The 23,225-nt window shown below is 42.5% G+C and overlaps 2 protein-coding genes across 3 annotated transcripts in view; one reads left to right on the top strand and one right to left on the bottom strand.

The window, feature by feature from the left end:
- Positions 1 to 12,021: 12,021 nt before the first annotated feature.
- The window catches only part of RPS19BP1 (ribosomal protein S19 binding protein 1), a 146,299-nt gene continuing 135,095 nt past the window's right edge, over positions 12,022 to 23,225 (top strand). Inside the window, exon 1 of the mRNA XM_082266186.1 lies at positions 12,022 to 12,025. The gene's annotated coding sequence lies outside the window, so the exon portion shown is untranslated. The remainder of the gene's footprint in view (positions 12,026 to 23,225) is intronic.
- The window catches only part of HMGXB4 (HMG-box containing 4), a 101,846-nt gene continuing 92,193 nt past the window's right edge, over positions 13,573 to 23,225 (bottom strand). For both annotated transcript variants that reach the window (XM_082266181.1, XM_082266182.1), the window contains exons 8-9: positions 17,783 to 17,905; positions 13,573 to 13,711 (exon numbers count right to left, since the gene is read on the bottom strand). In XM_082266181.1, coding sequence (XP_082122307.1) covers positions 13,667 to 13,711; positions 17,783 to 17,905 — 168 coding nt within the window. In that variant the 3' untranslated portion in view covers positions 13,573 to 13,666. The remainder of the gene's footprint in view (positions 13,712 to 17,782; positions 17,906 to 23,225) is intronic.

Raw genomic sequence — 23,225 nt, 5'->3', positions numbered from 1 at the left:
ATCTGCAGGGTCTTTAAAGGACGGGGCGTCCTTCACCAGTAGTAACGCGACTTTATTTAACCTAGAAACCTGAGAGTCCACCACCGGTGGTACAGTCAGTTTCTTTAAGAGGGACTCCTCAAAAAGATACCTCCTAGCGAAACACTGAGGTATCCCAACCATGTGTTTTAAGGGACCCCCACTGACTAGCGACAATCTCGTTGACATAGACAGGAAAGGGGAACACCTTAGTCACCTTGAATGGTTTACGGGTGCCAAATTGCACCGGTGCAGCCAACGCAGCATCCGATGTGTCCTCCATTTTTAAAATTTCCCGCACTGATACAATCAGTGATTCCACAAGCGCATTTTCCTGTGCAGATGTAGTGGAAGAGGAATCACCCTCAAATGTCAGAGCACTCAAAGTGCATGGACTCCGTGGGGTTACTTGCGTCCGCGGTGGCCAAATCAGCCTCAAAATCTGAGGAGGCAGAGGAAACAGGTGAAGGTAGAGGGCACTTTTTACTAGGTCTCTTTTGTAAAACCATGTCCACTTTAGACACCAATGACTGCAGGACTGCTGTCATGGCTGCCATGGCAGACTGAGACCCAGAGGGTCCCGCACACTCTGAGAGCGGGTCAAGTGGTGACACGTGTTCTAGGGGCTCCACGGTACCCTGGGGGCCGTCAGCAATGTAAAAACTATTAGGCACACTGTGAAACACACCCCACTGCTGTCTCCGGTGGCACTACAGGTCCCAGCAGCGCTGTAATAGCAGAAAGGCAGGGAGATATACCACCCCAGGACTCACCACCAAACGAACTATAGGAAGATGGCCACCGAGCTTCCAAACATGTGGCTACAGGAAAACGGCGGTGCCGTGTGATTCCAGGGACCCTTCAGAGGCCCAAGAGGTATACTGTAACCGGCCAGGGGGGCTATATGGGGACCCCCCCAGGGATATACTGCACAAAAAAATGCAACCAGAGACACGCCATCAGCGTGCTCCCTCCACCCCCCCCCCCCCCCCCCTCCAGCCACAGTTAACCTCACACTCCACAGAAGAATTACAGTTTAAACCCATTTAAAAACGGTTAAAACAACAGTAACTCCGCTCAGGCAATCCAACTGGAATAGGGGAGGGGTTTCTAGTGCAGGGGAAACCCCGCTAGTGAGAGGGGGGTGCACATGGGTAGGAAAGGCACCTGGGGGACCTACTGACTCTGGGAGCGGCCCGCGTCCACCCCAAATTTCCCAGAGGAAGAGGGGGGCACTACTCACCACACCTTTGGAAAAGAGCAGGCACCACTCCGGGCAGGTCACCTCCCCATCTTGGAACGGGGGTGCTGCAGCCAGAGGTACACTGCGACTCAGGCCACGCCCAGGTTGTGTGCTTCCTCGCGAGGGGTTTCACTCGCAAACCAGCCCCCTGTCCAGTGGGGCTATGTCACGGCCGACTAGCGCGGAGCTGCAGTCTGCATGAGCTCGCTGGCAAGACTGGGGGGACTGTTATGATGTAGGATAGGATATCCAGTGTGTCACCTAGTCCGGCAGTTAACTGTAGTTCTCACAGGAACAGACTTGATTGTAGAAGAAAAAACAACAAAAGGAAAAAACTTCAAATTAAAAAAGGAAAAAATGCCAGGACCAGAGATCCCAGCAAGGAGCTAGGTTCTTACTCCTGAATAGGCAGAAAAAAATGGAGATCCCAGAGCAGAAAGTGGGAGTATACCCCATGGGACTGCCCTATAGGCGTAGTCAAGCTTTGTTAACCCTTTTCCACCTAGTGTCCTACCCCTACGGAGAGCAGCAACTTCTGCTTGGACCTAAAATTAGACAGTACGGTAGAAAAGAAATTACACCAAGGTCAACTGGTGTTACAGTTCATTGAGGGAACCATGAATGCCAACATGTACTGTGACATACTGAAACAGAGCATGATACCCTCCCTTCGGAAAATGGGCCGCAGGGCAGTATGCCAACATAACGACCCCAAACACACCTCAGAGACGACCACTGTCTTTCTGAAGAAGCTGAGAGTAAAGGTGATGGACTGGCCAAGCATGTCTCCAGACCTAAACCCCATTGAGAATCTGTGGGGCATCCTCAAATGGAAGGTGGAGGAGCGTAAGGTCTCTAACATCCACTAGCTCTGTGATGTCGTCATGAAGGAGTGGAAGAGGACTCCAGTGGTGACCTGTGAAGCTCTAGTGAACTCCATGCCCAAGAGGGTTAAGGCAGTGCTGGAAAATAATAGTGGCCACACAAAATATTGACACTTTGGGCCCGATTCGGACATTGTCACTTAGAGGTGTACTCACTTTTGTTGCCAGCTGTTTATACATTAATGGCTGTGTGTTGAGTTATTTTGAGGGGACAGAAAATTTACACTGTTATACAAGCTTTATACTCACTACTTTACATTGTAGCAAAGTGTAATTTCCTCAGTGTTGTCACATGAAAAGATAGAATAAAATATTAACACAAATGTGAGGGGTGTATTATTGTTATACAGGATTTATATAGCGCCAACAGTTTGCGCAGCGCTTAACTAAATGAAGGCAGACATTACAGTTACAATACAATTCGGAACAAAAGGAATCAAAGGGCCCTGCTCGTTAGAGCTTACAATCTAAAAGGGAGGGTCAATTGATACAAAAAGGCAATAGCTGTGGGGGATGAGCTGATGGAGCAAGTGAAACACTTTTGTGAGATACTGAATCCAACACCCCCAGACAAGGGACTATACATTTCACTCCCCATTGCATGACACATTCTCAAGATCTGTTCGGGTCTTTGACCAGCCGGTGGATGTGTCAACGGGTTGTTTGGGTCTTCCGGTGGGACGGGAGACCAAGGCGAGCCACGGAAGGCGGTGGGAGGGGGGGACGGGGATGTCCCCTCCCGCTCCTGGTAATGATAGCGAAGTGGCTGCTGAGCCGCATCGGTTATCATTACAAGAAAGCCAACCGTTGGCTCTAAACAACAGTACCTCTAGCTGCAGGCATCACCCCGGTACCACCCCCTAAAGCTGAGGCCGTATATTTGCGTTCCATCAGCGCTAAGGGGTTAAGATACCTCTTGAATGTGTACACTGAAAGGTACAGATGAGAAAATCCATGACATTTTAAACGCGACACTGCTTCTTTAGTTAAGTGTGTCTCCTGCAGGCAAAGGACAGATGCTCTAAGAGTTGAGGTAGTCTTAAATAAGGCTGTTCTTTTTAACAAATCTCTCAATCCCCTCACATTCCATGAGCAGATCGTCACCTCTCCCACTCATCTTAAATCCAAATAAAATAGACATATATCAACTGTGAACCCCTATATATTATATATATATATATATATATATATATATATATATAGATTTGGGCCATATTTCTTAACCCATAACCCCTATACCTTATACTCTGCCTGAAATTTTTTAAACAAATTTTTCAACATGCACTCGTATTTAGCTTCCAGTGTACCTTGCCCGTGAACATTTTCTTTTTTTCTGTGCCAAATAAGTGAACCTGTTTTTTCTATCTTAAGTTTTCCAAAAAATGGAAAGCACTCACCCTCCCCCACCCAAATCCCCCTGGGGGTAATGATTGTGGCTCCATGATCTACTTGTGCAAGGACCAGGATTTGTTCCTACTTGCCCCAAAACTTTACTGATGTTATATAGATTGCCTTTCCTTCTAACCAAGCTGGTGCATCAAAAAAAAAAAAAAAAATAAAAATGGGTATAACATAGCATACTGCACATTCAACTGCCACAGCCGCCTCTTCATATCTACAAATCTCTCTCCTTCTCTGTACTTCTGCAGAAAAGTCTGGAAAAATTAGATTTTCACAACATTAAACATTATTTCTTTAATTTCTCTCGCTTTTCACAATATGTCCTTGGAAAAAAAGGAGTTTCATAATCATTGGTCTTGGTATCCCTCCTGAAACGGGGGTTCTCAAGGGTACTCTATGAGCCCTCTCTTTTGCAATTGCCACTTTTCCAAAAAGTCTCATGCTATTCCCTTCACTTCTCTCTGATAAACCAAATATGTGAACATTGTTCCTTCTCAGTCGGTTTTTCAAGTCCTATAATTTATCATTTTTCTTTCTTGACTGTTTCCTTTTAGGAGTTCAATTTCCTGCTTCATAGGTATTATTGCATCCTCAACTTCATTAATTCTGCTTTCCAGTTCCGGAGTGCCATCCTGCACTTTTTGTAGGTCATGTCTAACAACGTCTCCTTGATACATTTCAAGTGGTCTATCATTTCTGACAGGACAGATTTGCGCCCATTGACCATTGACCACCATTAATACCTCTCTTAAAGTGGAACTTCACTCTCCCAATCAACATTTATTATTTTAATCCTCAAGCTGCTGGCATTAGTAAATAGATAGGAAAGTATAGCATAATTACTTGTTTTAAACTTTTTTTACATTTCTTCAGTTACTTTTTGGTTTTCATGCCTAGCCAAATGACGTCATACATCCCAGGAGCCTTCGGGAGGGGAGGAGGGGTTTTCTCAGCTAAGCACACTCTCCTGCATGCATACTTGAGCTAAGGGTAGGAAGCAAATGCTGTATTAATCATTTGCCCATATTTAAGATGGTCACAGCCAGAAATGCTGAGGAGTATTTTTCAAAGTGATTTCTTACCACAATAAAGCACAGAGACATAAATGGATGGGGGAGTTTAAGTATAGGTTAGTTTGTGGATGCAGTGAAGATTCGCTTTAAGGATGGTTCCTCTGCCATTGAAACTTCTAAAGCAGAAAGATCATGTAATCCCCCACGGTTAGAGGGTGCTGAAGGTTTGCTACTCAAACTTGAGCTTGACCCCTTAAGGTGACTGTAAAGTCTTTTTTTTTTTAAATAACCAACATGTTATACTTACCTGCCCTGTGCAGTGGTTTTAAACAGGGCAGCCTGGATCCTCCTCTTCTCGTGTCCCTCTTCATTGCTCCTGGCCCCTCTCTCATGTCAAGTGCCCCCACAGCAAGCAGCTTGCTATGGGGGCACCCGAGCTGAGCTGAAGCTCTGTGTGTCCATTCAGACATGGAGCAGCCGTTCGGCCCTGCCACTCTCTCTCCTGATTGGTGAACTGACTTTGATTGACAGCAGCAGGAGCCAATGGCGCTGTGGATGTATCTCAGCCAATCAGGAGGGAGAGTTCCAGGATGGTCGAGGGACTCGTGGACATCACTAAACAGTGAGGGGGCACAGGTAAGTATTAGGGGTGCTGGGGGGGGGGGCCGTGGCTGCTACACACAGAAGGCTTTTTATTTTAATGAAAAGAATGCACTGCTCACATCGGCACTAGACCATGCCTACCTACCAGCTGATGACTCATCGGTGGTTAAGGAAGCAGCAACCGGCTTCTCGGCCCACTCCTTAACCAGCTATATACAACGTTTTTAAAGGGGAAAAAAACAAAAATATAAAACACTTGCGTTTTTGTGTGCAACTACATTAAAGTCTATTACACGCAAAATGCAATCTACTGCGTGAAAAAAGTCCCTGCCCCTTTTTAAAAAAAACACAGCACTGCATAACGCACAGATGATCCAAGACTTTACAATATATGTCCCTGTCCATTGGCCCCTTAATGTGGCAAAGTCAGCCTGTACCTTTAGCAGAGAAACGGCCCCACAGCATAATGTTTCCACCACCGTGCTTAAAGCGGAGTTCCACCCTAATTTTCAAATTAACACCATACATAGCATTAACACATTCTAAAAACGAATTAGAAATTTTTTTTTTTGTTCACTTACCTTATTTTTAATGAAAAATATCTTCCCTTCCTTCCACTTCCTCCTTATGCGGCCGCGGCCGCCGACGTAATTTCCTCCTTTGCACTGACTCCTGGGAGATGAGTGTCATCAATCCCAGGAGTCAATGTGCCTGTACCTGTGTCCCTCGTCACTTCCGGTGCAGGCGCGTCATTCCCTGCTGAATGATTGAGAACAGCTTCTGGGCATGCGCAGAACCAGCTGTGGGATGACACGCCTGCCCGGAAGTGACGAGGTATAGCATTCTGGGACTCCGAAATCCAGGAAGAGGGACACTGCGGCTTCAGCTGCCCACACCGCAGATGGCAGCACTGGACAAGACCTTCACAAGGTAAATAATTCATTCTGCAGGTACAGGGGAACAGGGGACAGGTTAGAGAATATCATTGTTTAAATGCACAAACAATGACTATAGGGGTATTTTTAGTTAAAAAAAAAATATATAAAATTGGCCAGAACTCTGCGTTAACTGTAGAGATGGTGTTCTTAGAGTTATAGTCAGAATTTTTCCTCCTCCAAACACAGCGAGTCAAGTTCATGCGAAGGAGCTCAGATTTGGTCTCATCTCCTAATTCTTCTCTGAATCATTTAGATGTTCTTGACAAACTTCAGACGGACCTGTACATGTATCTTCTTGAGTAGGGGGACCAGGTGCTGCAGGATTTCAATCTACGGTGGCATATTGTGTTACCAATAGTTTGTTTGGGGACTGTGGTCCCAACTGCCTTGAAATCATTCACAAGCTTCTCCCGTGTAGTTCTGGACTGATCCCTCACTTTTCTCATGATCATCCTTACCCCATGAGCAAAGTCTTGCTTGGAGCTCCAGACTGAGGGCGATTGATGGTTATTTGTATTTCTCCCATTTGCGAATAATTGCTCTAACAGTTGTCTCCTTCGCACTAAGCTTTTTGCGGATGTTCTTGTAGCCCATTCCAGCCTTCTGCAAGTCTACAATCTTGTACCCTGATGTTCTTTGACAGCTTTTTGGTCTTGGTCATGATGGTGAGGTTTGAATGGAAGAAAGATTCTGGGGACAGGTGTCTTTTATACACATAATGAGTTGTCATTAGGAGCACCTTCTTTTATTGACAGGACTAATTTGTGCACCACATGAGCAAATGCGGTAGCCAGTCTGTGGGAGCCAGAATTATTGCTGGTTGGTAGGGGATCAAATACTTATTTTACTCACTGAACTGCAACTCAATTTAAAACATTTGTATCATGTGTTTATTCTGGATTTTTGGTTGATATTCTGTCTCTATCATTAAAAATACTTCTACGATAACAAATATAGACCCTTTATTTCTTTGGAAGTGGGAAAACTTACAAAATCTGCAGGGGAACAAATAATTATTTTTTCCGCTGTACATACAACTGTGGGAAACAGGAGTAACTCACCTCACCCATGTGAGTGTGAGAGAGAACCAACTCTTCTGTGTGCTCTAATTACAAATAAAAACATACAGCTTTGAATCCAGTGTCACGGGGACACCTTATATTAATTTATATAATAAAATATAATAAAACTTACAACTGTTGCTTAACAAAACACTAATTCATGATTATATGTTAAAAAGGTCCAGCACCAATGAACAAACAGCCAAATACATTTAACCAAGAGATTCATAAGTTTCTTTTACGTTGGAGAGAATAACAGCCAAAAAAAGTTGCAATTATTAGGACAACGGACAGCAGAAGTCAGGAAACACATTTATATAATTTATTTTTAAAAACATATAAAAAGTTAAAAAATAGCAAATATTACAAGACAAATTGAACTGGATACATTTCTAGCAAATCACTTCACTTTAAAAGCAAATATAATGTCCTTTCTTACAGTAATGTACAATTTGACACTTGTCTCTTTAGTACAGCATCAAATGAGTTGAAAAGGCCACACATTCTTTTTTAATAACTATCCAGATTTAAACATTTAGGCCTCATGCACAATGGATGTTTTTACAGCTGCTTCTATGGGCATCAGGCATTATTATTTTTTTATTTTTACAGCTTGAAAACGCCTCTTAATGTTATTCTGTGTGTTCATGTGCACACAAACATTTAAAAGCTGTGTGGCATAGGCGTTTTCAAGCTGCAAAAAAAAACCCCAGGGCCAGTGCGTTCTCAAGCAGCAGCGTTACAGCTGTAAAAACGCCTAACACGGCTTGTAAAGCATTTTTAAGCTGTAGTAATTGGATTTGGGAGTGGAAAATAAAAGGGGACAGAGAAACGCTGCTAAACGCACATTAGCGCCAACGCAGAAGGCTTCTAAAAGCGTGTTTTTACAGCTGCCTTTTCCTGGCGTCGGTACTGGCTTTACAGCCCTGTGTGCATGAGGCCTTAAAGATGAATGAATAAAAATATATTTATTATAGCCACAATAAAAGTATTAATCCACTACAAGCTGAAAAAAGAAAGCAATATATATATATATATATATATATATATATATATATATATATATATACACACACACACAGTATCTCACAAAAGTGAGTACACCCCTCTCATTTTTGTAAATATTTTAGTATATCTTTTCATGTGGCAACACTGAAGAAATTACACTTTCCTACAATGTAAAGCAGTGAGTGTACAGCTTGCTTAACAGTGTAAAGTGAGGTGTACTCACTTTTGTAGCCAGCGGTTTAGACATTAATGGCTGTTTTCAGTTGTTTTGAGGGGGCAGCAAATTTACACTGTTAAACAAGCTGTACACTCACAGCTTTACAATGTAGCAAAGTGTCATTTCCTCAGTGTTGTCACATGAAAAGTTATAATAAAATATTTACAAAAATGTGAGGGGTGTACTCACTTTTGTGAGATACTGTGTGTATATATATATATATATACAGTGCCTTGTGAAAGTATTCGGCCCCCTTGAACTTTGCCACCTTTTGCCACATTTCAGGCTTCAGACATAAAGATATAAAACTGTAATTTTCTGTGAAGAATCAACAAGTGGGACACAATCATGAAGTGGAACGAAATTTATTGGATATTTCAAACTTTATTAACAAATAAAAAACTGAAAAATTGGGCGTGCAAAATTATTCAGCCCCTTTACTTTCAGTGCAGCAAACTCTCTCTAGAAGTTCAGTGAGAATCTCTGAATGATCCAATGTTGACCCAAATGACTAATGATGATAAATAGAATCCACCTGTGTGTAATCAAGTCTCCGTATAAATGCACCTGCACTGTGATAGTCTCAGAGGTCTGTTTAATGCGCAGAGAGCATCATGAAGAACAAGGAACACACCAGGCAGGTCCGAGATACTGTTGTGGAGAAGTTTAAAGCCAGATTTGGATACAAAAAGATTTCCCAAGCTTTAAACATCCCAAGGAGCACTGTGCAAGTGATAATATTGAAATGGAAGGAGTATCGGACCACTGCAAATCTACGAAGACCTGGCCGTCCCTCTAAACTTTCAGCTCATGCAAGGAGAAGACTGATCAGAGATGGAGCCAAGAGGCCCTTGATCACTCTGGATGACCTGCAGAGATCTACAGCTGAGGTGGGAGACTCTGTCCATAGGACAACAATCAGTCGTATACTGCACAAATCTGGCCTTTATGGAAGAGTGGGAGGAAGAAAGACATTTCTTAAAGATATCAATAAAAAGTGTCGTATAAAGTTTGCCACAAGCCACCTGGGAGACACACCAAACATATGGAAGAAGGTACTCTGGTCAGATGAAACGAAATTTAACTTTTTGGCAACAATGCAAAATGTTATGTTTGGCGTAAAAGCAACACAGCTCATCACCCTGAACGCACCATCCCCACTGTCAAACATGGTGGTGGCAGCATCATGGTTTGGGCCTGCTTTTCTTCAGCAGGGACAGGGAAGATGGTTAAAATTGATGGGAAGATGTATGGAGCCAAATACAGGACCATTCTGGAAGAAAACCTGATGGAGTCTGCAAAAGACCTGAGACTGGGACGGAGATTTGTCTTCCAACAAGACAATGATCCAAAACATAAAGCAAAATCTACAATGGAATGGTTCACAAATAAACATATCCAGGTGTTAGAATGGCCAAGTCAAAGTCCAGACCTGAATCCAATTGAGAATCTGTGGAAAGAACTGAAAACTGCTGTTCACAAACGCTCTCCATCCAACCTCACTGAGCTTGAGCTGTTTTGCAAGGAGGAATGGGCAAAAATTTCAGTCTCTCGATGTGCAAAACTGATAGAGACATACCCCAAGCGACTTACAGCTGTAATCGCAGCAAAAGGTGGCGCTACAAAGTATTAACTTAAGGGGGCTGAATAATTTTGCACGCCCAATTTTTCAGTTTTTTATTTGTTAAAAAAGTTTGAAATATCCAATAAATTTCGTTCCACTTCATGATTGTGTCCCACTTGTTGTTGATTCTTCACAAAAAAATTACAGTTTTATATCTTTATGTTTGAAGCCTGAAATGTGGCAAAGGGTCCCAAAGTTCAAGGGGGTCGAATACTTTCGCAAGGCACTGTATATATCCTTTATTTTATTTTCTTTCAGATTCTGGTGATAGGGTTTCTGCCAGCATGTTCCCAGGCTTGCAAAAGTGCTAAAGAGGGCTCCCTCTCCCAGTTGTGGTTTTAATTCACTTTAAATATTTGAGCATTAATGGAGGAGGGGAGGTAACACTCAGGGCTGGGCAGAAACAAGAATTCCTAATAGCAAATATATGCACACACACACCCACACTCCAAAGTACCGCATCTTAAACAATGGGTATGTTTAGTTTTAGTTTTACAGTTTTGCTTTCTTTAAGTCTGTCCATAAATAATAAATTATCTTGAAAGTGTTTTGTTATATTGGTTTGATAAGAGCATAAAACCCCCCCAAGAAAACTGTTCTTCCGGACAGAAATCAAGTGATGTACTGTGCATTCTGCAGGGTTATATTAAGCAGTAGTATCATCCCTGGCTTGTTCCCTCTGAACTACAGGTTATGGAGATTAGAAATGGGGAAGTATTCTGTAGTCCTTACAAAATTCCTGTCCTAGGGTGACAACAGCACTCCTCTATACATAGAGTCCACCAAGTTAATTTTTTAAAACTAGAACAGGATGTGAGTTACTGGCACAATTACATGGTGAAGATGAAGTCTGAAAAATAAAACCTAACGTCACCTTATCTAAGGCCTTGTAAGCTGCAATATATTACAATTTTGTTCCTAGGTTTAAATACACTAATTATTTTAGATCTATATGATCTAGTTGGCACATCTGCAAACAGTCGACAGTTTAAGTAAAGACTACCATTAACATTAGAGAGTGCATGGCCATGCAAGCATAAACCAACTGCTCTCAGGCATCTAAAACTTCTAGCATTTCCCCAAATATGAATGGATAGCTGTATTGTACGACTGCTTATGTTTAGACTATAAAGAGAGGTGTCAGAGATGAACCACGGAAAGCCTGGGCATTGGCTTATAAAGAGAAAACAATAATAATTGGACAATACATTTCTAAGTCTGGAAAATACTCCTTTAAATAGCCTTGACTGCTGATGCCTCAGACATTAGAGGCACATAGAAAGCTCAACAAAAACAAGCAATGCACCTACATCTGGATGAGGGTCATTAAGAGAACAGTTGTTTTATGGGAATCGGAGATAACTAAAACTAAAATGGGTTTGTGTCAGTTTTATAGATTTTAATACTTTCTAGTAATGTAAAATAAATAAGAATTCAGGCAGTTGAAGGTCCTTTTTAAAATTACAATTATCTTATAAATCAAAGAAGCCATGATAGAAGACAGCATATTCATGATTATAACGCAAACACATACATTAGCTTACAATAAAAAAAAGGGATTTTTGACTTACCGTAAAATCCAATACTCTGATGTTCATTGACGGACACAGCTCCTGATTCTTAACTATTGAGTTATACTGCCCCCTAAAGGAGTCCGACACTAGGCAGGAAAAAGCTTGACTATGCCTATGGGCAGTCCCAGGTGGTACACACCCACTACCACACCCACTAGGCACTCAGTTTTGTTACAAGCAGTGTCAGAAGAAAGCCAACTCCACAGAGGGTTGGGTGCTGTCTCCATCAATGAACATCAGAGAAATGGATTTTACAGTAAGTCAAAAATCCCATTTTCTCTTTCGTTCATTGACAGACACAGCTCCTGATTCTTCCTAGCCATTGGGATGTCCCAAAGCAGTGTTAAACATGAGGGGTGGGAAAAAAGCAGAAAAAAATTCCCAAGGCTAACCATAGCCAACCAGGTAACATGGAGTTCAACCATAAACAACTGGAGTGTACCTGAAAAAAACAATACACCATCAAAGAGGACCAAGCAAAACCTTGCAGCAAAAAGAAGCATCTGCAGATGCCAACACGTCCACTTTAAAAACATTTTTGTAAAAGTGTGCACCAACGACCAGGTGGCTGCCTTGCAAACCTGCGTCACTGACACTTGATGACAGAAGTTCAGGAGACACTAAGGGCCCTAGTAGAGTTCTCCTTGACAGAGAAAGGAGAAACCTGACCCCTGATGCAATTGGCCTGAACCACTGTCTGTCTGATCCATCTTGAAATGGTCGCAGAAGAAGCAGACATGCCTTTGTGAGGTCCGTCCGTGAGCACAAAGAGTCTGACTTCCTAAAAAAAACTCTGTAGCTGCCAGGTACACCCTAATTGCCTGGACCACATCCAAGGCATGCAAGGCAAATTTCCCTTGGATGTTTGGCCTGGGACACAGGGAAGGCAACACAATGTCTTCGTTCAAATGACAGTCAGAGACCACCTTAGGAAGGAATGACGGACAGGGGCGAAGCAGCACCTTATTCTTGTGAATTACAAATAAGGTAAACAACATAAACAACAGTATAACGCTGCCAGTTCCAACACCGGGAACTGCGGGTAGAGGTGAGAGCCACCAAAACAGGCCACATTCTGGGGCAGCGCAAGCAGGGAAACCTCCTGAATATTTTCAAAGGGAGGCTTCTGTAGAGCGAAAAGCACCACATTAAGATCCCAGGGTGGCAACGGAGCCTGCACTGAAGGAACCAAATGTCGGACACCCTAAAGAAAGGTACGCGCCAGGGAATGTGAGGCTAAAGGTCGTTGGAAAAAGACCGCCAAAACAGATTCCTGGCCCTTGATGGTTCTCAAGGCCAATTTCTTTTCAACCCTGCCCCCCCTGACATCAATCACCGCGCCCAGGAGGCAGGCTTCAGCCAGTGAGCCGACTGTCAGTGGGGAGCAAGCCAAAAGGAGAAAGGTCCTGTCACCATGACAACGTTTCGTGCTTCCGCGCCTTGTCAAAGTCTGTCAGGCGCCCCCACCTGACAGATCGTGTCTCACACTGCTCGATACTCCATTCACACTACATTGACCAGCTGCACCGCCCGTGCGGCACAGCGGGTTGCTGTTCAAGTGGCATTAGCAGCCCACCATCTCTCTGTGGACTCACTGCTGTGGGGAAAGTAGACAGGCACAGCCTGGTACCCTTTCTTTCCTGTCAATGTGATTAAATCGTTTGTTTTAATCATTGCCTTGTGTGACAAACTTTTGTGGCTTTTATCAACAGCGCTGATGTGAAGTGTCATATACATTGTGATTTACATTGCCGCAGACTCTTACTTAAGCCTCAACCTGAAGCGATCTCTTTTCCCTTTGCTAAATAGAAAAAAAACTGAGTGCCTATAGCTGAGACTGGGTCTACCTAGAGACGTAGTTCAGCTTTTTCCTGCCTAGTGTTCTACTCCTGTAGGGGGCAGTATAACCCAATGGTTAAGAAGAATCCGGAGCTGTGTCCGTCAATGAACGAAAGAGAAAAGATGATTCTGTGCTGCAGAATAAAACATTACAGAGTGTTCTAAAACAATCCACATTATTTATACATATCATACAACACTGTACAGTAAGAAAAGTTCTCTTGTTTCACTCCTCTTCTGCGGTCACAAGCCAGGCATAACATAGGCGATGTTATCCAAAGTATTGGACTAGAGAAAATGTAAAAATATTTATTAGCTATGCACATCTGTCATGCACGATTAACAAAGTGACATTCTATCCTAAACTCTGAATTATTGCAAACATAATACATTATTAGCAAGTACATGGCTTTAACTACAATTAAACAAACAATAATAAACACATTAAAAAATAGGTATTTACTTACTGTAAAATAATTTTCTTTGATCTGGTAGCAGGGGCTTTTACAGACATTCCCAGCTGCTATAGCAGCCAGAAATGCGCTTTACTACCGTCAAGCCGACTTTTGGCTTTCTGTCTAAAAGATTCTTCATATCTTCTTAAAGAGGAACTGTTATTTATACGCCCCCTGATGATGTCATACTTTGATGAAACCGGTAGGGGACCGGTGATCGTCTGCTTTATGCACACCCTTTAGTGTCCTGTTACTTCACTCAGGAGACCGGGCTGCAGCTACCGCACATTTCATCTGGAGATCCCCGCAAGACCATAACTTGATGCCTATATGTCGTGATTCACATGTGAGTGTAAAATCTACTTCTTATTAAAGTAATATCTTGAACGTATTACACCATGCGAGGTCTGTGACATGACTATATGTCCCCACGAGAGGATATTGTTTGATGGTACTAAGGCAGTTCTTTGCTGGAGGTGATCCTTTACATGTACAAGAATCGAGGAGTGCTGTGGAGTGTGAGGAGCCCTTGTTGCAAGCGCTATATGATCTCTGTCATGGGGATCATATAAGTCTGGTAAGAGGCTATTACTTTGGGTGTTTTGGTGAAGGTCACATCTATTCAACACACCACCTGAGCTTCCTGTTGGACGTTTTTCCTCTCCACGGACTCTTCTTTCACTGTTTTTCTACTGTACATTGATATATTGTGACACTATGTATCTAATATAGATTGCTCATTTTTTTGTGTTTTCCACCAAGCGCTGCATACTCTTGTTTTCATTTATATTATTCAATCGTATAGGGGGCTATCAGCAATAACGTTAAAATAACACTAAAGGTTTGGGTTTTTTTTTCATTTAATTTCATTTCATGACAAACATGCTACACTTACTGAGGCGGCTCCTCCTCAGCGAGTGCTCCCATAGGAACTCGCTTTCCATGGGGGCACTCGTGAGGGCTCACTTCCGATCCGCCTTGTCTGCATCCATTGACCCAGACAGTTGCCCCTCTAGTCGCAGAATTTGATTGAGAGTAGCGGGAGCCAATGGCTCCCACTGCTATCAATCTGTGCAGAGGGACGGAGTCGGGAAAGCCACTGCTCTCATACACGTCGCTGTATCGGGTTCAGGTAAGTATAAGGGGAGTAAGGAGGGACACCTGCAGCACAGGTTTTATAGAATGCATAAGGCCCCTTTCACACTAGCGGACCGTTCAGATCCGCCTGTCAGTTTTTCAGGCGGATCTGAATGGATGCCCCATGCATCTCTATGGGGCATCGGATGTCAGCGGAGACATGTCCGCTGACATCCGATCCAGTCCGTCAAATCTGGACGGATGGAAACCCTATTTTCCACCTGTCCAGCGGATGGGATCAGATGAGAACGGACAGGTGGTCCGGTCCGTTCCCATCCGATTCCCCCATAGAGAACAGTGGGGACCTGACAGCTCTGTCTCCACACACAGCGTGGAGACAGAGCTGCCATCCGCCTGCTCAGCGGGGGTCGGGGGATCGATCCCCAGATGAGATAAATGGAGTCTGCCGACGGACTCCCTTGTGTGAAAGGGGCCTAAAGGTAAAAAAAAAAAAACCCCAAGGCTTTACAACAACTTTAAGTTTACATGCTCATATGTACATGCAAATAAACATGGGTCAAGCGTGCCTACATTTGAAATGATTATTGGGTTGCACAAATGAGTTATCACGATTAACACTTGAGAACAAAATTTCGAAGGCCACCATTCAAGGTTAACTCTCAATTGATAACCTGTAAAGACTGTTAAAATGTCACCTATGGTGTGGCCTGGACAGCAATGGCGTAGGACGCAAGTGAGCTCCGCTCTCACCGTCTCCTTCTTCAACCATCCTGGGTGTTCAGCCGCTCTCCTCCAGCCCTGTACTAACCGCACTTGTGCCGCAGGTCCCCCGCAGCATGTCGCCACCGCGAACGAAGTCCTCCGCTGTCCCTGCCCTGGACAAATTCAGGCGGCAGGAGAAGGACCCCCCTGAGGTCTGGACCCAGTGAAAAATGTCACTTTCTAGACAGTCTTCGCCCCTCAGGTGAACAAACTCCCAGGGGAGTGTTCAAGGACAGGATTACCATCAGTGTACGTATCATAGCCCTGTACCTGTAAAGCACTTTGATGATAACACAGTATATGCAGTGTCTTAAGAGAGCCCCAAGCACAGTCCAGTGTCCAAATGTCACATTAAAAGCAGTCCGTGTCTTTGCCATGGTAAGGACCAGGCACCACCTCCAAGATGTCGCTGAGGATCAGCTGATCCAGAAAGCTGCAAATAGAGCCCTGTAAGCTCAGCAGGTAACAAAAAAATCTTCATGTAATTGAAATACTTTTTATGGGGTTACTTTTCTCTAAAGAAAAAAATACACACATTCTGCTAGGACACTAGCAAGAAACTGGAGCATGATGAGTGTGTTGGGGGGGAAGGGGTGTAATTATACCTAAAATCAAAAAACAAACAAAGGGCGCACCGACCTAGTGCATTATCCTCAATAATAGGCTTTAATAATTAAAAGAGTGTAAACTCACAAACAAAACTATAAAACAGCATATCCAATCCAAACACCTGGAACAATCTAGGTCTGTGACCACTTTCCTCAATAGATGATGGATGATGGCTGATGCGTTTTGAGGCTAAGCCCCTTCTTTAAAGCCATTCAGTGGCTCTGAAGAAGGGGCTTAGGCTCAAAACGCATCAGCCATCATCTATTGAGGACAGTGGTCACAGACATAGATTGTTCCAGATGTTTGGATTGGATATGCTGTTTTACAAATTTTGTTTGTGAGTATACACTCTTTTAATTAATAAAGCCTATTATTGAGGATAATGGGCTAGGCCGGTGCACCCTTTGTTTGTTTTTTGATATTAGTGCCTTCGGAAAACACCAGTGTTATAGGGCAGCAAAGCCGTAGGCATTTGGGAAGCCATGGTGTGAAATAGATAGGTGGGCGCTGTTTCTGAGCGCAGGAGAGAAGAGCTACAGCATCGCATTTGTTTTGGTGTAATTATACCTGACTAGTTAACAGTTTTTTTTGGTTGCCCTTGCCTGCGTCCAATTCTCCTGTAGGCAGCAGCATAACCTAGTTTTCTCAGTAAAACTTCTGACCCTGCATTCTTTAATAAAGGATTTAGAAACAGATGTTGTACTGATTTTTTAGACAACTTTAAAAAAGAAGTACAAAACTCATTCTGGCTGAACCCCCCCCCCCTTTCTTCATTTAGGTTATTGTAATCCATTATCTCATATATCGACCATGATGACGATTTTTGTACTAGATTTTGCTACTTTAACATTTTTATTGTTACCTGAAATCTTAATAAAATGTTTGATATAGAAAATATGGAAGAAACACGCTTCCATCACAAACATAGGACTGCATATACGCAGTGCACAGAAAAAAGCCCCTTTTCTGCATGTTGCATATATGTATTGCACGGTTGTAAACAGGTTAAGTTGCAATTGTCATTCTCTGACACAAAGAGTGTGTTTACATCTGCAGTGGATTGCTTTTCAGAGGGTGATTAACAGGTGGCTGGGAGGCATGTCAACTCCTCAACGCCTCTTTTAACCCTGTAAATCCCGCACAACCACACCACAACCATGTGCATTGTATACAGTTGCAGGGCGGATACAGCACAGCCCCATTAACTTGGCCGCAACCAGCAGGGGGTAAAATGCTCGCCGCAAAGCATTGTGCCGTGTGTACAAGCCCCTTCAGCCTCTGTGTTCAATAAGGGGGGTGGCAGGTTGTGAATAAACTGTGGCTCAACCACCTATTTTTACCGCCCCAAATAGCAGCAATTTGTGGGAGTTTTGGGACCCCTCAGGAAATCCCCAGTTACAAAATTATGAATAAAATGGAATATGAAAGCACTTACCAAAACTTGCTTGGGACATGCATTCAGCTGTGGAATGTGGCTTGTAAGGCAGACCAAGGGACCCAGGGCACAGAGCACAGAGTCCAGAAGTACAGAGAGACTACCAGATACAGCAACCATGCCCTTAAAAATGAAAAAAGTGAGATAACTGAGGCTATGACAGAATAAGGTTTAATAAAAAAAAAGTGCTTACATTCAGAGTCATAATCTGATATCATAAATGAAATGAGGCCCTTAGGGAAGCCAGGATAGACCTTTATAGATGTAAATTTAAACTCAGCTAGCAAAGTCAAACATGGGACGGCATCCTTCCATCAAACAGAAAAATATATGCTGCAGCAAATTACTTTTATAAAGATAAGTAGGAAAAGGTGTTCACATATAAAATTCTGTACAACATTAAATTTAAATATTTAAACTATGCAGTACTGTATATCAAAAGCAGAATAACACAGACAAAGTACAATGGTAATACTGATAACAGTTAGTCACAGTACACAAAGCGGATCAAAGTTTAAAGTACATACATACACAATACATTTATTTTACAAGCAATATCAACACTGTAGAAAGGAGGAGAGAATGAGAGAACTACAGTGCCTTGAAAAAGTATTCATACTCCTTGAAATATTCCACATTTTGTCATGTTAAAACCAAAAATGTAAATGTCGTTTATTGGGATTTTATATGATAGACCAACACAAAGTGGAACATAATTGTGAAGTGGAAGGAAAATGATAAATGGTTTTCAAAATATTTTACAAATAAATATCTGAAAAGTGTGGCGTGCATTTGTATTCAGCTCCCTTTACTCGAATGACTAAAATCTAATGGAATCCATAGACTCCACCCATTTGTAATTTAATCTCAGCATATATACAGCTGTTCTGTGTTGCCCTCAGAGGTTTGCTAGAGAAACTTAGTGAACAAACAGCATCATGAAGGCCAAGGAACACACCAGACAGGTCAGCGATAAAGTTGTGGAGAAGTTTAAAGCAGGGTTAGGTTATAAAAAAAATGTCCCAAGCTTTGAACATCTCACGAAGCACCTTAAAATGGAAAGAGTATGGCACAACTGCAAACCTACCAAGACATGGCCATCCGACCAAGTTGACAGGACCGAGCAAGAAGAGCATGAATCAAAGAAGCGGCCAAGAGGCCCATGGTAACTCTGGAGGAGTTGCAGAGATCCACAGCTCAGGTGGGAGAACCTGTCCACAGGACAACTATGCACTCCACAAATCTGGCCTTTAGGGAATAGTGACAAGAAGAAAGCCATTGTTGAAAGAAAGCCACAAGAAGTCCTGTTTGCAGTTTGCGTGAAGCCATGTGGGGGACACAGCAAACGTGAAAGAAGGTGCTCTGGTTAGATAAGAACAAAATTTAACCTTTTCGCCTAAAAGCAAAACGCTATGTGTGACAGAAAATGAACACTGCACATCACCCTGAACACACCATCCCCACCGTGAAACATGGTGGTGTCAGCATCATGTTTCGGGGTTGCTTTTCTTCAGCAGGGACAGGGAAGCTGGTCAGAATTGATGGGAAGATGGATGGAGCCAAATACAGGATAAAATTAGAAGAAAACCTGTTGTCTGCAAAAGCCTTGAGACTGGGGTGGAGGTTCACCATCCATCAGGACAATGACCCTAAACATACAGCCAGAGCTAAAATTGTTAGGTTTAAATCAAAGCATAATAATGTGTTAGAATGGCCAGTCAAAGTCCAGACCTAAATCTAATTAGTAATTTGTGGCAAGACTTGAAAATTGCTGTTCACAGACGCTCTCCATCCAATCTGACAGAGCTTGAGCTATTTTACAAAGAAGAATGGGCAAAAATGTCACTCTCTAGATGTGCAAAGCTGGTAGAGACATGCCCTAAAAAGACTTGCAGCTGTAATTTCATGGAAAGGTGGTTCTACAAAGTATTGACTCGGGGGGGCTAAATACAGAGGCACAAAACACTTTTCAGATATTTATTTTTTGAAACATTTTGATAACCATTTATCATTTCCCTTCCACTTCACAATGATGTGCCACTTTGTGTTGGTCTATCACATAAACTCCCAGGAAAATACATTTACCTTTTTGATTGTGACATCACAAAATGTGAAAAAAATGTGAAAAATTTCAAGTGGTAAGAATACTTTAATATTTGAGAGGCCAAACTACTCCTGTTATCAATCCATCAAACCTGCTCCTACCCTGTAGTTCAGAAACGAAATAACTTACAACAACAAAAGAAAAGAAAAAAAAAAAAAGGAAGGAACAATCAGTTCCTTTGTATTCAGTTTTGCCTAATTTTAACCACTTGAGACCCTTAAGTCATTTTAAAATGGCATTTTAAAGCACTAAGGACCTGAAATAGGAACGCTTGTTGCAGATCAATGTGTACTCCAAGAATTTATTTGTAAAATCTTATACATATAAAAGCATATAATATACATATGGTATTTAATAGAATATACAATATGTAACAAAAACGTTCATCTCATGTCTGTGCTAGGCAGGAAGAGTGTGCATGAGGCCTCAGACACCAAAAATGCCTATATTACAAGATCTAGAAGAATATAGAATAAAGACATCTTAGACCTCCCAGGAAGAAATATACATACAGTAAGATCAATATATCTGCTACAAATCATAATTTCATTCTACTAAATAATATTCTGTCAGATTGTGAAATCTTGTCAAATGTAAATGTAGATGTATTTAGGATAATTAGTATTAAAAAGTGTTGAACATAATAAAATACTCTCCAGTCTCCAACACACCTCCACCACAACCCTTAGGCTCCGTTCATATTATAGCGTATGGATCAGGGGCAGAACCGCCGCGGTTCCGCCCGCGATCCGGAGATTATTGCAAATCGCGGGACGCCTGTGCGTTGCCCGTTGATTTGCAATAGACTCCCCAAACGCTGAGCGATGTTGCCGCGATTTCCACCTGCCGAATCGCGGTAACATCGCGCAAAAAAAAATCGTGGGAAGCATGACGACCAAAAAAGTACAAGAGCTTCTTTGGATCGTATTGCGTCCCGCGATTTTTTTTGCGCGATGTTACCGCGATTCGGCAGGCGGAAATCGCGGCAACATCGCTCAGCGTTTGGGGGTCTATTGCAAATCAACGGGCAACGCACAGGCGTCCCGCGATTTGCAATAATCTCCGGATCGTGGGCGGAACCGCGGCGGCTCTGCCCGTGATCCATACGCTATAATGTGAACGGAGCCTAAGGCTACGTTCACATCTTGGCATTGCTATTACAGGCGTTTTCATGGGCGTTTTTTTAGGTGTTTTTATGGGCGTTTTTGCAGGCGTTTTACAGGCGTTTTTTTGTGCAGGTGTTTTTAGATTGAATAGAGACCAATGGAAAATGCCTGTAATCTGCCCAAAAAGAAGCTCATGTACTTTTTTGAGCATTGGGCGTTTTGCTCACAGCGTCAAAACGCTCAGATGTGAACAGGGGCCATTGAAATGAATAGGATTTGTCTTGTTGGGTGTTTTGAGAGCTGATCCTAGAGCAGAAAAACTCCCCAAAAACGCCCCAAAACGCCTACATGTGAACGGAGCCTTAGACCCTTTCATTTGGTAGGGTTAGTTTTGGGATACACTTTCTAGGGTCAAGAAAAAGCTGTGTGCTCTTGTGTTTTTCATCACGACTGCTAAGGATAGTTACAATAAGAGGGCCCATTTACTCTTGCTCATTAAACTGGATGTACAAGACTTAAACTGACCATAAATGGGTCAGTTTTGCTGTTTCAATTATAAAAAAAAAAAACTGACTTGATTCCAACATCCACACACTTGATGTGGATGGGGGAATCCTCCCCGCTGTGTCTTTGTATTCTAACAGCAGGGAGACCGGTACCCTGCAGCACTGATCGAGTGGACATTTTCCAACAGGCTAGTTGAACCGGCAGATTGACTTCTGTTCAACCACAGTGTCCATAAATGGATTGAAATTCGTGTGGTTCCTGCTCATTTAGCAGGAAGCGGAGGAATTTTGAACCATGTATGGCAAACTTTACACTGTACAGCACCAAAGAACAAGCAGATTCTACTTAACTATATCATTTTTAAACCCTTTTATTTTATTGTTGCGTATGTCTGTTTTTTTATTATCTTTTCTGTAAATATTTCCTGCACCTGTCCCAGTAATGATCACTGCTGGTGCTTTGATTGCTGTCCTGTAAGTTGGAAAATCTCTGGGCAGGGTTAAACTGTGTAATTGTAACACCTGGAACTAAGGCTCGGTTTCCACTATTGCGACTTGCTGTGCGACTTGACACATGTCAAGTCGCACAGCAAGTCAGAAGTCATTAATTTCTATTTGGCCCGTTCTCACTGCCGCGACTTGAGTTGCGGCGACTTGAAAAGTAGTTTGTGCACTACTTTTGCGCTGACTTCAGTGCAACTTCCTTCTATAATGAGGGACAAGTCTCACTGAAAGCCGCGAACAAGTGAACTCTACAGAGTCACGCGACTCTGTAGCCGCAGCAGTGGAAACCGGGCCTTAAAGGGTTAGGAAAAAAAAGAGCATGTTTATGCATGGGGCAGATTCAGTAGTTCTGTTTTCAGGTTGAACAGCACAAACGGTATAACTGCAGATATGATAATTATCACTGAATTCTGACAAGCCCTCTGACATATACTATAGTACAACATATAAGTGCAGCGCTGTCAATTAATAACAAAAACATATAAATAACATAATCTAACTAGTGTTAAACCATATTTGTGATAACAAAACAATATAAAAGTCAAAGTCCCATTCATGGAATTCCACCATAGTGCAGATATAGTGACATAAATTGCTTATATCCAACATGTTCAGTGCCCACCACCTTCTGGCAAAATTCCTGCTCACCTCCAATTTACAGTGCCTTGCAAAAGTATTCGGCCCCCTTGAACTTTGCGACCTTTTGCCACATTTCAGGCTTCAAACATAAAGATATAAAACTGTAATTTTTTGTGAAGAATCAACAACAAGTGGGACACAATCATGAATGAAATTTATTGGATATTTCAAACTTTGTTAACAAATAAAAAACTGAAAAATTGGGCGTGCAAAATTATTCAGCCCCTTTATGCCCCGTACACACGTGCAGATTATCTGAAGACTTTTGTCTTCAGATTTACCTTTTCTAGGTAGTGCAAGGGCCTGCCGGATTGCATACAAATTGAAAGTGTTTAGGTTTGACCTCATATTATATGGTTTTGGTAAGTCTGCAGACAAAAGTCTTCAGATAATCTGCACGTGTGTATCGGGCATTACTTTCAGTGCAGCAAACTCTCTCCAGAAGTTCAGTGAAGATCTCTGAATGATCCAATGTTGACCTAAATGACTGATCATAAATAGAATCCACCTGTGTGTAATCAAGTTTCCGTATAAATGCACCTGCACTGTGATAGTCTCAGAGGTCCGTTTAAAGTGTAGAGAGC

This window comes from Pelophylax lessonae (assembly GCF_965119305.1).
Source record: "Pelophylax lessonae genome assembly, chromosome: 8".
Classification (NCBI taxonomy): Eukaryota; Metazoa; Chordata; class Amphibia; order Anura; family Ranidae; genus Pelophylax; species Pelophylax lessonae.
The sequence above is the reverse complement of the archived record's forward strand: the minus strand, read 5'-3'. Positions and strand labels throughout refer to the sequence as shown.